General features: G+C 41.2%; 1 protein-coding gene across 1 annotated transcript in view; it reads left to right on the forward strand.

The window, feature by feature from the left end:
• LOC139423892 (corticotropin-releasing factor receptor 1-like) overlaps window positions 1–18,301 on the forward strand; it is a 155,588-nt gene that overhangs the window by 86,226 nt on the left and 51,061 nt on the right. The window contains exon 5 of the mRNA XM_071175533.1: window positions 11,860–11,942. Coding sequence (XP_071031634.1) covers window positions 11,860–11,942 — 83 coding nt within the window. The remainder of the gene's footprint in view (window positions 1–11,859; window positions 11,943–18,301) is intronic.

An 18,301-nucleotide genomic window follows, 5' to 3' on the forward strand; every position in this document is an offset into this window, starting at 1 on the left:
GACGATGGCAAAGTGGAGGCCACACAAAACTACCCGCAGTACCACTATAGGACCAATTACTCTTGCTCTGTCCTCTTTTGCCCTAGGAAATTGACGAAAAAGCCATGTTAACTATTTAATACACCACTCTTAGAAGGCTACATTACAATATGAGAAACACACCACTCTAGAAGGCTAAATTACAATATGAGAAACACACCACTCTAGAAGGCTAAATTACAATATGAGAAACACACCACTCTAGAAGGCTGCATTACAATATGAGAAACACACCACTCTAGAAGGTTACATTACAATATGAGAAACACACCACTCTATAAAATTACATTACAATATGAGAAACACACCACTCTAGAAGGCTACATTACAATATGAGAAACACACCACTCTAGAAGGCTAAATTACAATATGAGAAACACACCACTCTAGAAGGCTAAATTACAATATGAGAAACACACCACTCTAGAAGGCTGCATTGCAATATGAGAAACACACCACTCTAGAAGGTTACATTACAATATGAGAAACACACCACTCTATAAAATTACATTACAATATGAGAAACACACCACTCTAGAAGGCTACATTACAATATAAGAAACATACCACTCTAGAAGGTTATATTACAATATGAGAAACACACCAGTCTAGAAGGCTGCATTACAATATGAGAAACACACCACTCTAGAAGGCTAAATTACAATATGAGAAACACACCACTCTAGAAGGTTACATTACAATATGAGAAACACACCACTCTAGAAGGCTGCATTACAATATGAGAAACACACCACTCTAGAAGGTTACATTACAATATGAGAAACACACCACTCTATAAAATTACATTACAATATGAGAAACACACCACTCTAGAAGGCTACATTACAATGGAAGAAACATACCACTCTAGAAGGTTATATTACAATATGAGAAACACACCACTCTAGAAGGCTGCATTACAACATGAGAAACACACCATTCTAGAAGGCTGCATTACAATATAAGAAACACACCGCCCTAGAAGGTTATATTACAATATGAGAAACACACCACTCTAGAAGGCTGCATTACAATATAAGAAACACACCGCCCTAGAAGGTTATATTACAATATGAGAAACACACCACTCTAGAAGGTTACATTACAATATAAGAAACACACCACTCTAGAAGGTTACATTACAATATGAGAAACACACCACTCTAGAAGGTTACATTACAATATGAGAAACACACCACTCTATAAAATTACATTACAATATGAGAAACACACCACTCTAGAAGGTTACATTACAATATAAGAAACACACCACTCTAGAAGGTTACATTACAATATGAGAAACACACCACTCTAGAAGGTTACATTACAATATGAGAAACACACCACTCTATAAAATTACATTACAATATGAGAAACACACCACTCTAGAAGGCTACATTACAATGTAAGAAACATACCACTCTAGAAGGTTATATTACAATATGAGAAACACACCACTCTAGAAGGCTGCATTACAACATGAGAAACACACCATTCTAGAAGGCTGCATTACAATATAAGAAACACACCACTCTAGAAGGCTGCATTACAATATAAGAAACACACCGCTCTAGAAGGTTACATTACAATATGAGAAACACACCACTCTAGAAGGCTGCATTACAATATAAGAAACACACCACTCTAGAAGGCTGCATTACAATATGAGAAACACACCACTCTAGAAGGTTACATTACAATATAAGAAACACACCGCTCTAGAAGGTTACATTACAAAATAAGAAACACACCACTCTAGAAGGCTGCATTACAAAATAAGAAACACACCACTCTAGAAGATGACATTACAATATAAGAAACACACCACTCTAGAAGATGACATTACAATATAAGAAACACACCACTCTAGAAGGCTGCATTACAATATGAGAAACACACCACTCTAGAAGGCTGCATTACAATATAAGAAACACACCGCTCTAGAAGGTTACATTACAATATGAGAAACACACCACTCTAGAAGATGACATTACAATATGAGAAACACACCACTCTAGAAGGCTACATTACAATATGAGAAACACACCACTCTAGAAGGTTACATTACAATATGAGAAACACACCACTCTAGAAGGTTACATTACAAAATAAGAAACACACCACTATAGAAGGCTGCATTACAAAATAAGAAACACACCACTCTAGAAGATGACATTACAATATAAGAAACACACCACTCTAGAAGATGACATTACAATATAAGAAACACACCACTCTAGAAGGCTGCATTACAATATAAGAAACACACCGCTCTAGAAGGTTACATTACAATATGAGAAACACACCATTCTAGAAGGCTGCATTACAATATAAGAAACACACCACTCTAGAAGGCTGCATTACAATATAAGAAACACACCACTCTAGAAGATTACATTACAAAATGAGAAACACACCACTCTAGAAGGCTGCATTACAATATAAGAAACACACCGCTCTAGAAGGTTACATTACAAAATGAGAAACACACCACTCTAGAAGGTTACATTACAATATGAGAAACACACCACTCTAGAAGATGACATTACAATATAAGAAACACACCGCTCTAGAAGGCTGCATTACAATATGAGAAACACACCACTCTAGAAGGCTACATTACAATATAAGAAACATACCACTCTAGAAGGTTATATTACAATATGAGAAACACACCACTCTAGAAGGCTGCATTACAATATAAGAAACACACCACTCTAGAAGGTTACATTACAATATGAGAAACACACCACTCTATAAAATTACATTACAATATGAGAAACACACCACTCTAGAAGGCTACATTACAATATAAGAAACACACCACTCTAGAAGGCTACATTACAATATGAGAAACACACCACTCTAGAAGGTTATATTACAATATAAGAAACACACCACTCTAGAAGGCTACATTACAATATGAGAAACACACCACTCTAGAAGGTTATATTACAATATAAGAAACACACCACTCTAGAAGGTTACATTACAATATAAGAAACACACCACTCTAGAAGGTTACATTACAATATGAGAAACACACCACTCTAGAAGGTTATATTACAATATAAGAAACACACCACTCTAGAAGGTTATATTACAATATAAGAAACACACCACTCTAGAAGGTTATATTACAATATGAGAAACACACCACTCTAGAAGGTTATATTACAATATAAGAAACACACCACTCTAGAAGGTTATATTACAATATAAGAAACACACCACTCTAGAAGGTTACATTACAATATAAGAAACACACCATTCTAGAAGGCTGCATTACAATATAAGAAACACACCGCTCTAGAAGGTTACATTACAATATGAGAAACACACCACTCTAGAAGGCTAAATTACAATATGAGAAACACACCACTCTAGAAGGCTACATTACAGTATAAGAAACATACCACTCTAGAAGGTTATATTACAATATGAGAAACACACCACTCTAGAAGGCTGCATTACAATATAAGAAACATACCACTCTAGAAGGTTATATTACAATATGAGAAACACACCACTCTAGAAGGCTACATTACAATATAAGAAACATACCACTCTAGAAGGTTATATTACAATATGAGAAACATACCACTCTAGAAGGTTATATTACAATATGAGAAACACACCACTCTAGAAGGCTGCATTACAATATGAGAAACACACCGCTCTAGAAGATGACATTACAATATAAGAAACACACCGCTCTAGAAGGCTGCATTACAATATGAGAAACACACCACTCTAGAAGGCTACATTACAATATAAGAAACATACCACTCTAGAAGGTTATATTACAATATGAGAAACACACCACTCTAGAAGGCTGCATTACAATATAAGAAACACACCACTCTAGAAGGTTACATTACAATATAAGAAACACACCACTCTAGAAGGTTACATTACAATATAAGAAACACACCACTCTAGAAGGCTGCATTACAATATGAGAAACACACCACTCTATAAAATTACATTACAATATGAGAAACACACCACTCTAGAAGGCTACATTACAATATAAGAAACATACCACTCTAGAAGGTTATATTACAATATGAGAAACACACCACTCTAGAAGGTTACATTACAATATGAGAAACACACCACTCTATAAAATTACATTACAATATGAGAAACACACCACTCTAGAAGGCTACATTACAATATAAGAAACATACCACTCTAGAAGGTTATATTACAATATAAGAAACACACCACTCTAGAAGGTTATATTACAATATAAGAAACACACCGCTCTAGAAGATTACATTACAAAATGAGAAACACACCACTCTAGAAGGTTACATTACAATATGAGAAACACACCACTCTAGAAGGTTACTTTACAATATGAGAAACAGCAAAGTGGTAATCCATCTGTCACAACCTGACCTAAGACATGTGATTTATTGCATGATCTGAGGTATCCTATATATCCTATTCAGTGATTTCATTTCTCTAGTCCTTCACTTTCATTGTAGAAAAGATAACTCCCAAACACATGAATGCTACATCTGCATGTTTATTGTGTTGACATTTAGGACAGAGAACTTTTTCAAGAAGATAGTACTTCCCCTCCTCTGTCATCCCACCCAATCCAAAGGGGTTTTAATTGAATCACTAATTGTCAGTGTTTTCATAAAACAAACGTAGACGTACTTGATGTTATAGAAGAGCTGGCTGACACCATCACGGAAATGATGTGCGCACACCGATGGGGCTGAAGGGTGTGTGATGTTTGGATTTCTGAAAGGTCAGACAGCTAGCAACTATGACATGAAGCTGCCATGTGGGGTATCGTAGATGGCTGGCTTCCGATAGTTTTATCTTGTTCTTGATGTCATGTCTTGTCTAGCCAACAACTGTGACAACGTACTTAAGAGACAATAAATGCTCATCGTGCAAACGTATTGATGTTTTCAATAAGTATTTGGGTGCAAAATATCGTTTCGGCCTACACGTCAGCCAACACAGTCTGTTTTGCCCATAGTTGTGCAGCCGTCGGTTTTATTGCTAAACAACCAACCTGTCTATAGCACTGACATATTTTTTGGCCTCTGAAGGTATTGGGAATTTTACATCAATTGAGCAGATAATTGTAATGGCTACAATATACTGTAGCTTCTTTTAATGATGATAAAGCTCCTGGTTCCTGGTTTCATTGGAAGCAACATTATCTTCATATAATGTAGAAATTATAATACAAAAATAAATAAAAGTTTACATACACCTTAGCCAAATACATTTCAACTCAGTTTTTCACAATTCCTGACATTTAATCCTATTAAAATGTGCCTGTCTTAGGTCAGTTAGGATCACCACTTTATTTTAAGAATGTGAAATTTTAAGAATAATAGTAGAGAGAATGATTTATTTCAGCTTTTTCTTTTTCATCACATTCCCAGTGGGTCAGAGGTTTACATACACTCAATTAGTATTTGGTAGCATTGCCTTTAAATTGTTTAAATTGGGTCAAGCCACAAGCTTCCCACAATAAGTTGTGTGAATTCTGGCCCATTTCTCCTGACAGAGTTGGTGTAACTGAGTCAGGTTTGTAGGCCTCCTTGCTCGCCCACGCTTTCTCAGTTTTGCCCACACATTTTCTATAGGATTGAGGTCAGGGCTTTGTGATGGCCAATCCAATACCTTGACTTTGTTGTCCTTGCCACAAATGTGGAAGTATGCTTGGGGTCATTGTCCATTTGGAAGACCATTTGCAACCAAGCTTCAACTTCCTCACTGATGTCCTGAGATGTTGCTTCAATATATCCACATAGTTTTCATTCCTCATGTTGCCATCTATTTTGTGAAGTGCACCAGTCCCTCCTGCAGCAAAGCACCACCACAACATGATGCTGCCACCCCAGTGCTTCCCAGTTGGGATGGTGCCCTTCGGCTTGCAAGTCTCCCCCCTTTTCCTCCAAACATAATGATTGTCATTATGGCCAAACAGTTTTATTTTTGTTTCATCAGACCAGAGGACATTTCTCCAAAAAGTACGATATTTGTCGCCAGGTGCAGCTGCAAACAGTAGTCTGGCTTATTTATGGCAGTTTTGGAGCAGTGGCTTCTTCCTTGCTAAGCAGCCTTTCAGGTTATGTTGACATAGGACTCGTTTTACTGTGGATATAGATACTTTTGTACCTGTTTCCTCCAGCATCTTCACAAGGTCCTTTGCTGTTGTTCTGGGAATGATATGCACGTTTTGCATCAAAGTACGTTCCTCTCTAGGACACAGAACGCGTCTCCTTCCTGAGCGGTATGACGGCTGTGGTCCCATGGTGTTTATACTTGCTTACTATTGTTTGTACAGATGAACGTGGTACCTTCAGGTGTTTGGAAATTGCTCCCAAGGATGAACCAGACTTGTGGAGGTCTACAAATGTTTCTCCAAATGATTTGTGATATCATTTCCCAGTGCATTATCAAAATTATGAACTATCTCCCGAGGGAATCAACGTTGGTCTGAAGCCAGCGCAAACACCATCGAGCTCCTCCAGTGGTATAGTCAGATGATCAGATCCCCCCCCCCCCGACACAGATTTTAATTTATGAAGTTTCCTGACAAGAATAGAACGATGATGATGGTCCCAAACCACACTTTAGCTGATATATTAGATTAGCAAAGGTAGATATCTGGACACATGCAATGGTCTGGTCCTGTTTTGTAATATTATCTACACACTGTCAAACATCTGTTAAAAGGGACATTTCACCCCAAAATCAAAGTTAGTCAGAACTCAAAAGTGGACTAATTGTCCCAGGTTGTTTTGTAACTAAAAAGTTGATAATTGAGTGTGCGTTTAAAAAGGCTTAGTGGTGGTTTGTCTTTTAAATGAGCCATGTGTAAGGGGTGCGTACTGGCGGCAGAGAAGTCAGACGCAGGAGAGCAAAAACTGTGTTTCCAACGGCGCAGTTTAATAATAGAAACCCACCGGAAACCAGAACAATCAATAAATGGCTACAAAACCCGACGCACACCAGACATAACAAGCACTTACATCAAACAATACCGGACAAGGACATGGGGGGAACAGAGGGTTAAATACACAACATGTAATTGATGGAATTGAAACCAGATGTGTGGGAAGACAAGACAAAACAAATGGAAAATGAAAGATGGATCGGCGATGGCTAGAAGACCAGTGATGTCGACCGCCGAACATCGCCGGAGGAAGTCGTGACACCATGGCAGTTCTGGAAGCACACCAGTAATCTCAATCTTTGTTGCAGAAACGTAAGAAGATCAACCTCCAGTTTCACAAAAATTTAACCACACACTCAATATTTATTGATGCTCATCAATGCTCATTAATGCTCATGAACACTGTTATTACAAGTTGATAAATGCCTTGATTACCCATCAGTGACATCGTAAATCAAATTACTTAAACTAAATGATGATTCATGTTTAGTTACTTAGAATCATTCTCCTGCCAATTTACATCACCATATTCTATTAACTAATCGATCCATGAGTCTGCCTTCAGCCCAGCACTTTGTCAGGAGCGTGTGTGTGTGTGTGTGAATGTGTGTGCGCGCGTGTGCATGTGAATGATCGTAGAGCTCTTTCATGGTTTGACAGGACCAATTAAGGAAACCCTTGGCTTTTATATGTCTAATCAATACAACTACCAAGTATAGGTAGCATTAGAGGCAGAAAAGAGTGGAAAGAGAGGGAGAAAATGGAAATTAGGGGAAATGGTGACAGGAACAATTACAACAGACATTGAGTTGTGTATGTGTGATCTAAATCACCTCAACCTCCAAGCAGGGAGGACTAGGAGGAAAAGGACAATAATAGTCCAGAAAGGATTCAAGTCAAGACTCCAGTAGAGTGATGGATATAAATTGGAAAGAAAGAGGTGGAAAGATGTCATCTCCTGGACTCTCTCTCTTCCCCCCCAGTCTCGCAGGTCTCTTCTATAACATGTCCATCAACACATGTCCATTTGGCCTACAGCGATGCCTATAGTCTGTCTGTCTCTGTCTCTCTCCTCTCTCACACACACCCTCTCTCTCTGTATTTCCCCCTTGTTATATCGACACAGTCAGTAGAGTCAGTTCTCCAACCCTGTACACCACCACCGCCACCCCTCAACGACTCAGCCCAACTCTCCAGTCACTGCTCTGTTGCATTCCACCTCTACATCCTGTCCAGAAACACTGTCTGGCCCCAATCTGCTCAGGCTTTACAGAAGCTGTTTTGGGGCCCTTCCTTAGTCCCTCTGGTCCAAGCTAGAGTGATCGACTAGCACAGTACTAGTCACATTACCGTTGGTGTCCAATGGAGCTTACACCTGCTAGGAGACAAACAGTTGGGAGGGAAGAGCTGAGACAACTGATGGCCAAAGTCCTTGACTACCCTCCAATTGCTTCTCTCTTGGCTAAGTGTACTCGTCATTATGGATAACCCAAGCGTGGATGATAGAAGGGTACAGGCCAGTCTGAAGCTGGAGAACTTTGGCAGAAAGTTTGGCAGAACGTTTCCTTCATACATGCTGCTGTATCATCATTTCAAAGCTGTGATTATCTTCCCAGATAGGTTACATTGGTATTATCGTTACACACCGCTTTAGATGTTTTATCCCTTATATTAGTGTTTCACACCCCTAGATCGAGTCTGGAATTATACCGTTCAATTGGGTCCCCACTCCTGTTCCTTCTTCACATATATCTCCTTTGTAGCTGGGTTTACTGATTGTAGGTGTTCAGTTCAGTTCAGTTCACTTTTTAACTGGGCTTCCCACTTTCTTCTTAGAGTTCCTAGAGCTCTTCAGACAGTGAAGATTGAACCCCATTCGTATTCACCAGATATATTCTTCCCTGTAACAAAGATTGTTCCTCAACGAATGGTAAACAGCATTCGCTATTCTGCGTTGCCATGCTTACTACATAGCCTGGCAGCTCGTCGATTAAGCCCACTTAAGACGTGCCGGAACACAACATACCCATCCCGTTTGAGGGGGCGAGAGAGAATGTTAAGCTTCTGGCGGGGGCTTACATGGGATTCAGCTAGATTTCGATTAATTATAGCTTAGAAGGTCGGCTGCGTTAATAGAGTGAGTCATCCAATACCAACGGGGGTTGCCGTGGCGGTTGGGAGGGCGGAAAGAGGGAATGAGATCACACTGAATAAGAATTGAAACTGCAGCAAAGCACAGGCACTCCGACGTCATTAAATGGCAATATGTCAGCTGTAGGTGTTGATAATTAGATAAGAGTTTAAGCATGAATGATCTTTGGAATTACTGTGTATTGAAAATGAGTGCCGGAGCATCTCAAGGTGGTTTCCTTGGCAAGAGTTGAAGTTTGGATTTTGCGCTGGCCTTTACACTGTTTAAATTATAGTCAGGAGGGGGTACATGGGAGCCTCTTCTTCAGGGTAGATATTGACACTGTTGGGAAAATGCAGAATGCAGATGCAGACTTTAAATCCTTCCCTCTCTTTCCTTTCCAATTTAAGTCTAGCTCTCAGCTGGAGCTCTACTTTAGTTGATGGAATTCCATTCTCCATTTTTATATTTATCCAGACGGTTGGAAGGAGAGGTGGCGACAGATGAGGGAGGATGTGAAGATTAGAAATTCCAGACTTGGAATTTACTGAACCTTCTAGACTCCATCTTGAGGAAGGAAGTTCTGGACCTGGGATCCCTGTCTCTGGAGAAAACGTCTACTCCTGAAATTGGAGTGTTCCCACTCCACCAAAATTCAGCATTCTATTGGGAGCTTTATTTGTGATATTAGTTGTTTACGATCGATACAGGGAATGATGGGTGTAAATGATTAGCCGCGGGAAAGTTGCTGTGAGTGAGTTAGCTTGAGTTCCTTGTCACATTGGCGTGATACTGGACATCATAGCGACCTCATTTTCAAACAAAGCTAAAAGAAAGAGAAACTATTCAGAAGGCTTAGAAAAAGGTCACCAATGACTGATTTTCAAAGTCAAAAAGATGAAAACTGTATTGTTTTTGTGGATCTTTTCATCCATGACAAATATGTCATCTTCTCCTCTCAGTTCAATGCTCTTTCCTCAATCTTTCCAAGAAAGCTTATTCCCAGGAACAGCAGTATGGCATTCTTAAACCTTCAGAGAAAGTGTACTATAGCTCAAAGTTCAGGGTAGAGTGAGGAAGAGGACCTTGCAGGGCCAGCTACTCTCAGCTGCAGTGGGAATGATTGAATCCCACTGATAATGCCTACTCAGCCTTAAAGATATTGACTTGAGGCCTTCCCCAATTCCCCCTACAACAGAACCCCACAATAGGGCTGATTCAGGTGGAAGAATGATATCATTCTGAAAGGTCCAGAGCAGGTGAGCAGAAATGTATTGTCAGCGGTTTGTTTCAGAAGACAATCCATCCTTTGCTTTCTGCAGGGTATGTGTGTGTGTGTGTACTGTCTCATTCTCTTTCATGTATGTACTGTATGCCATATGTTCAGTACAACCCAACCTCCAACCCAGTTCAAAGATCGAACCTTGTGTATGCTTAATTACATCATGTATACTGTCAACCAACTATTGTGGTGCTCTTGGCAGACAGTCATGGTATAATGGTAGCGACAAAGAACTAATCTGTCGGACAGATGTATAGGTTATTCCGACGGTGTTCAGTGATACAGACTATGAAGGTTAAAATGTTGATGTCAATGATCAATAAATGCGTGAGAGAGTGTGTTAACTAGTGTTTGTATTACAAAACCAACTCCCACGGATCAAGAACAGGTATGTATGTAGCCTACATAATGGTTGGAAATAACTACTTTAATACAGAACCCTTACAGCAAAAAAACATGACGTTTGAAAAATTCTGATAATCTCAAATATTTCTTATTTTGGGGCGGGGGGGGGTGTGTATAAAATGTCAAGAGTGTTATTGTTGAGATATCATGGCATCACACTTCTCTCGTTCAATTATAGTTATTGATTTCATACCTTTTCCAAACTTTTTATAATGATTCATCTAAGTCTATAAAAAAAATGTTTTTATCCTGTTACTTCGCGTTTGTACAGATCTCCATCTTGAGAGCATAGCAGGAAGTATACAACATTGTATGGCCTTTAGGTCGTGCTTACGTTTGATATGTTTTGTGTTTTGTCTGTAGGATTCATGTGATGTAACATAATGTAACATATTGAGAGCATGGCATGCCACCTACTCTGTGTCAATCAACTTAAGAACAACCAATTAAACCTGTCATGGGGTATCAACATGATGCTTCCTTTCTTGCACTTTGTCAGGTAATATTACGATGGTTCATTAGGTGTTAGTAGAGCGTAGCTGACAGTCTTTATTTTTAGGTTAGCTTAAGATCTGACTGCTTTTGATGTGTTTTCGGCTGTCTCCAACACTCTGTCGCTTACTCCGTCGCAACCTTGTGAACACAGCAGAGAGTCTTTTAGAAGTCTGTGCCTTTGATTCTCTGTTTGTCTCTTGCTTACTTCTGGAGTCACGTTACCTCCACCGTGTGCATGTAGCATGTACACCTGACATCAAATAAAGACACCTCTCAGCCGTGGGTGTTTTCTTTTTTGTTGCTTCACTTTATTCCTGGAGACTTTGTTGTATTTTTTTGTATTATTTAGAGAATAAAAAAGGGGCAGCACTGTCAAGAGTTCCAATACTTATTTGGAAATGGGTATGGCGTGCAACATTGCAACTTTGTCAAAGATTGGATCGCCCTGTGTGGTTTTTGCAGAATCTGAGTTTAAGGCTGCGGTTTATTTAATCCGCTTGTATGAAAGGAGAAATGGTGCATGTTTGCTTACTTTATAACATGGTTTTCAAATCTTTATTTCCGCAGACAATGTGTATAGAGAATGCCTTTCCAACGGGTCTTGGGCCGTGAAAGGCAACTACACCCAGTGTCAAGAGATTCTCAATGAGGTATGTACTGTATGTAGCATGGTTATTGGTGTATGGAAAGTTAACTGTTTAACTCGGAGAATACTGAGAATTTCTCTACAATGGATAGTAAAAGATATTCTTCCATTCCAGGATACAAGCACTGCTGAAAATATATTTACTATCTATTTGCAGAGAAATTCTCAGTATCCCTCAAACCGAAACACGCACATGATGGGCTGGATAGGGTCAGACACAGAGCAGCCCCCCTAAAGCATTGTGGGAGTTGTTTTTTAACAAACTTTTCATTTTTACAACCACATCTAATTTTTTAAAATGTAAATGGCACCTTTTCTATGATTTCACTTGTTTTTGAGAAACTTACCTCAAACAGCAAATCACTTCCTCACCCTCGTTGTGTAGTCTGGCATCCCGGAAAATACATGAGAAAAGGCTCCAAAAACAGCTCTCAATATTGTGACGCAGGTCATTAAGATGTTGGACACACAAAATTGTTTAATTCCAAACTTTATTGACAACGTTATATTCCCTTTTACTGCGACTCAAGCGATTCCTCTCCATCCATTCTACAAGTAACAGCCAAAATAAAGGAAACACTTGAGTAAAATATACAAAAGTATATTGAAAGCAGGTGCTGCAATACAGGAAGTTCCAGACTCTTGTGGAATCTATGCCAAGGCACAATGAAGCTGTTCTGGCAGCTCTTGGTGGCCTAACGCCCTATTAAGACACCTTATGTTCATTTTATTATAAATGCCAGTTACGTGTAGTAGCAAGCTACACAGATAATGGAACAGCTCGAGTTGCACAAAAGGGAATATAACATTGCGGTAATGTTCAGAATGACACAATTTCATGTGTACAACATCTGAAAATCTGCATCACTATACTGAGAGATGTTACTTTTCTAAAAGGACGTATGTGGGTGTTTTGGGAGAGTTTGTTCAAGTTTTTTTTCAGGGGCCCCATACTACACAACAAGGATAAGGAATTGATTTGTTGTTTGGGGTAAGTTTCTCATAAACAAGTGAAATCAAAAAAAAAAAAAAGGTGTCTGGACCCCTTCTATAACATGTAATTTTCATAAAAAATATAGATTTGATTGAAAAAACAAGGCTTCTCCTGTAAGTACCTTGCTCAAGGGCACAACGGCAGTAGCACCTGCGATACTGACGCAAGCAACCCTCCGGTACCAGCTCACATCACACCAGATTTTTTTCCCGTCGGTCCTGGTATTCGAAGCGAGTGGCTACCCTCAGGCTACTGGCCCTCTTCTCGAATCTTGAGGCTACAGCTGCCAATAGAAACATTCTGTGGTACAACAGAAATCAAACCAGCACCACCATGTGCCCTTCCAGCACACATTCTCTTAACAAAATTCCAGGACTGATGATGTGTCCTATAGAGTGGGTGTTCCAAGCTTCATCTCTCCAATTTGCTTTTCGTTGTCAATGAGCATCCTGTTGATGCTGGATGACTAAGCCGTCACAAGTGAATCCTTTAGGGCATACAGAGGTAACTGTATCCAAGATGGCGTAGCAGTGAAGACGTGTTTGTTTGTCCTCTCATGTACTTTTGTATTTTTCGTATTTTTTTGTATATATATTTCAATCTCTTTTCGATTTTTTATTTGATTATACCTTCCGGTAACCTGCCTCACCCAATGTGATACGGAATCGCTATTATTTTCAATTTTAGAACACATTCACTGCCGTAATCTCTGGACCACTACTTCTCACAGCTCACAGCTAGCTTGCACTCACCGTGGCACCCAGTACCGAAGCTATCCCTGAGGCCCACCTCCTGGCCTTCTCAGCTGTTCACCCGAACCCCATTCATACACGGCTAGAGCCCAATACTCCACCAGATCCTTGCTGTAAACTCAAATCAAATCAAATTTTATTTGTCACATACACATGGTTAGCAGATGTTAATGCGAGTGTAGCGAAATGCTTGTGCTTCTAGTTCCGACAATGCAGTAATAACAAGTAATCTAACTAACAATTCCAAAACTACTGTCTTGTACACAGTGTAAGGGGATAAAGAATATGTACATAAGGATATATGAATGAGTGATGGTACAGAGCAGCATAGGCAAGATACAGTAGATGGTATCGAGTACAGTATGTACAAATGAGATGAGTATGTAAACAAAGTGGCATAGTTTAAAGTGGCTAGTGATACATGTATTACATAAGGATACAGTCGATGATATAGAGTACAGTATATACGTATGCATATGAGATGAATAATGTAGGGTAAGTAACATTATATAAGGTAGCATTGTTTAAAGTGGCTAGTGATATATTTACATCATTTTCCATCAATTCCCATTATTAAAGTGGCTGGAGTTGAGTCAGTGTCAGTGTGTTGGCAGCAGCCACTCAGTGTTAGTGGTGGCTGTTTAACAGTCTGATGGCCTTGAGATAGAAGCTGTTTTTCAGTCTCTCGGTCCCAGCTTTGATGCCTTCCTGTGACATCGGGTGGTGTAGGTGTCCTGGAGGGCAGGTAGTTTGCCCCCGGTGATGCGTTGTGCAGACCTCACTACCCTCTGGAGAGCCTTACGGTTGAGGGCGGTGCAGTTGCCATACCAGGCGGTGATACAGCCCGCCAGGATGCTCTCGATTGTGCATCTGTAGAAGTTTGTGAGTGCTTTTGGTGACAAGCCGAATTTCTTCAGCCTCCTGAGGTTGAAGAGGCGCTGCTGCGCCTTCTTCACGATGCTGTCTGTGTGAGTGGACCAATTCAGTTTGTCTGTGATGTGTATGCCGAGGAACTTAAAACTTGCTACCCTCTCCACTACTGTTCCATCGATGTGGATAGGGGGGTGTGTTCCCTACTCTGGACCTTGGCACCGGATCACCGCTGCTACCTATTGGCTATAGTGGCTAACGCCACTGCCACGAAGCTAGCACCAGTTAGCCGTGAGCCAGGCGCATCTCCCGGCTAGCAAACTAAATTCTACAATACCTCTTTCCCCATCTGGCTTGGATTCTCTGTCGACACGGCATCCCACCGCACCACCATGACTGGTCTGCCGACGAATACTCCATCCGCTGTGCCTTCAACCGGCCTCCGTCGGAGCAGACTCTCCTACTAGCCCCGGGCTACTAACTTTAAACGCTGTGTCGCTAGCGTAGTGGCGGCTTCCCTGTTCCATCTACTGCTGCCCCCTGGACACTATGATCACTTGGCTACATAGCTGATGCCTGCTGGACTGTTGCCGCCTGCTACCGACCCCCCCCCCAGCTCCCAGCTGTGCCCTGGACACCATTTGTGAATTGATCGCCCCCATCTAGCTTCAGAGTTTGTTCTGTTAGGTGACCTAAACTGGGATATGCTTAACACTCCGGCAGTCCTACAATCTAAACTAGATGCCCTCAATCTCATACAAATCATCAAGGAACCCACCAGGTACAACCCTAAATCTGTAAACAAGGGCACCCTCATAGACGTTATCCTGACCAACTGCGAGCAGGCCTTTCTAATCGACCTGGCACGGGTATCTCATCCCGTCAGTTGAGGATGCCTGGTCATTCTTTAAAAGTAACTTCCTCACCATCTTAGATAAGCATGCTCCATTCAAAAAATGCAGAACTAAGAAGAGATATAGCCCTTGGTTCACTCCAGACCTGACTGCCCTCGACCAGCACAAAAACATCCTGTGGCGGACTGCAATAGCATCGAATAGTCCCCGCGATATGCATCTGTTCAGGGAAGTCAGGAACCAATACACGCAGTCAGTCAGGGAAGCAAAGGCCAGCTTTTTCAAGCAGAAATTTGCATCCTGTAGCTCTAACAGTTCTAAAAGTTCTGGGACACTGTAAAGTCCATGGAGAACAAGAGCACCTCCTCCCAGCTGCCCACTGCACTGAGGCTAGGCAACACGGTCACCACCGATAAATCCATGATAATCGAAAAATTCAACAAGCATCTCCAACCTCGGCCAACAGCTCCCCGCAGCTACTCGCCCAAGCCTCCTTTACCCAAATCCAGATAGCAGATGTTCTGAAAGAGCTGCAAAACCTGGACCCGTACAAATCAGCTGGGCTTGACAATCTGGACCCTGTATTTCTGAAACTATCCGCCGCCATTGTCGCAACCCCTATTACCTATTCAACCTCTCTTTCATATCGTCTGAGATCCCCAAGGATTGGAAAGCTGCCGCGGTCATCCCCCTCTTCAAAGGGGGAGACACCCTGGACCCAACCTGTTACAGACCTATATCCATCCTGCCCTGCCTATCTAAGGTCTTCGAAAGCCAAGTCAACAAACAGATCACTGACCATCTCGAATCCCACCGTACCTTCTCCACTGTGCAATCTGGTTTCCGAGCCGGTCACGGGTGCACCTCAGCCACGCACAAGGTACCAAACGATATCATAGCCGCCATCAATTAAAGACAGTACTGTGCAGCCGTCTTCATCGAGCTGGCCAAGGCTTTCGACTCTGTCAATCACCATAATCTTATCGGCAGACTCAGTAGCCTCGGTTTATCTAATGACTGCCTTGCCTGGTTCACCAACTACTTTGCAGACAGATTTCAGTGTGTCAAATCGGAGGGCATGTTGTCCGGTCCTCTGGCAATCTCTATGGCGGTGCCACAGGGTTCAATTCTCGGGCCGACTCTTTTCTCTGTATATATCAATGTTGTTGCTCTTGCTGCGGGTGATTCCCTGATCCACCTCTACGCAGACGACACCATTCTGTATACTTCTGGCCCTTCCTTGGACACTGTGCTATCTAACCTCCAAACGAGCTTCAATGCCATTCAACACTTCTTCCGTGGCCTCCAACTGCTCTTAAACGCTAGTAAAATTAAATGCATGCTTTTCAACCGTTCGCTGCCTGCACCCGCTCGCCCGACTAGCATCACCACCCTGGATGGTTCCGACCTAGAATATGTGGACATCTATAAGTGCCTAGGTGTCTGGCTAGACTGTAAACTCTCCTTCCAGACTCATATCAAACATCTCCAATCTAAAATCAAATCTAGAGTCGGCTTTCTATTTCGCAAAAAAAGCCTCCTTCACTCACGCCGCCAAACTTACCCTAGTAAAACTGACTATCCTACCGATCCTCGACTTCGGTGATGTCATCTACAAAATAGCTTCCAACACTCTACTCAGCAAACTGGATGCAGTTTATCACAGTTCCATCCGTTTTGTTACTAAAGCACCTTATACCACCTACCACTGCGACCTGTATGCTCTAGTCGGCTGGCCCTCGCTACATATTCGTCGCTAGACCCACTGGCTCCAGGTCATCTACAAGTCCATGTTAGGTAAACCTCCGCCTTATCTCAGTTCACTGGTCACGATGGCAACACCCACCTGTAGCACGCGCTCCAGCAGGTGTATCTCACTGATCATCCCTAAAGCCAACACCTCATTTGGCCGCCTTTCCTTCCTCTGCTGCCTGTGACTTGAACGAATTGCAAAAATCATTGAAGTTGGAGACTTTTATCTCCCTCACCAACTTTAAACATCTGCTATCTGAGCAGCTAACCGATCGCTGCAGCTGTACATAGTCCATCGGTAAATAGCCCACCCAATTTACCTACCTCATCCCCGTACTGTTTTTATTTATTGACTTTTCTGCTCTTTTGCACACCAGTATCTCTACCGGCACATGACCATCTGACCATTTATCACTCCAGTGTTAATCTGCTTTATCTTGGCCAGGTCGCAGTTGTAAATGAGAACTTGTTCTCAACTAGCCTACCTGGTTAAATAAAGGTGGGAAAAAAAATAAAAAAAATAAATACAAATCTGTACTCCAATTTAAATATTTCGAAGAGGGCTCAGCTCAGTCATTCACAGCAGAAGCTACCAGTCATACAGAGTCATACCTTTATATCTCAGTCCTCAAGCCAACAGGGCTTTTACCTAAACACTTTTCTTCCGTCTTTGGGAGGAGAAGAGAGTGGAAGGGAGCTTGAGCTTAATGTATAGGCTTATTTGTAGCTTGTATTTAACTAGGCATAAGTGGTTGTTTACGTCGACCAGATCGTTATGGAGCGTAATGGAGGTGATCTGGTTGGAGGGAAGGAAAGGTAGCGTGAGGTAATACTATATGCATAGTCTCCCAAGCATATACTGTACAGTAGCTCCAATCACTTGTTACACATACTGTACAGCGTGAGCTGAAAACACATTTTCTGTGAATTTTCTAACATTAAGCTATTCCAATGCCCATACCGTTGATTGTAAACTGGTCAATTAGATGACCTTATTATAACTCTTACTGTACATTGTCATTTTTCTCTGAAATACTTTTTAACCACAAATTTGACCAGTGACCTTTTTGCCCTCCTTTCCGTTCCCTGAAAAAAACACCAACCTTCATTTGAATGAGTCGGAAAGCTGCAGTATATGAAT

Source organism: Oncorhynchus clarkii, chromosome 13 (genome assembly GCF_045791955.1).
Source record: "Oncorhynchus clarkii lewisi isolate Uvic-CL-2024 chromosome 13, UVic_Ocla_1.0, whole genome shotgun sequence".
Lineage (NCBI taxonomy): Eukaryota > Metazoa > Chordata > Actinopteri > Salmoniformes > Salmonidae > Oncorhynchus > Oncorhynchus clarkii.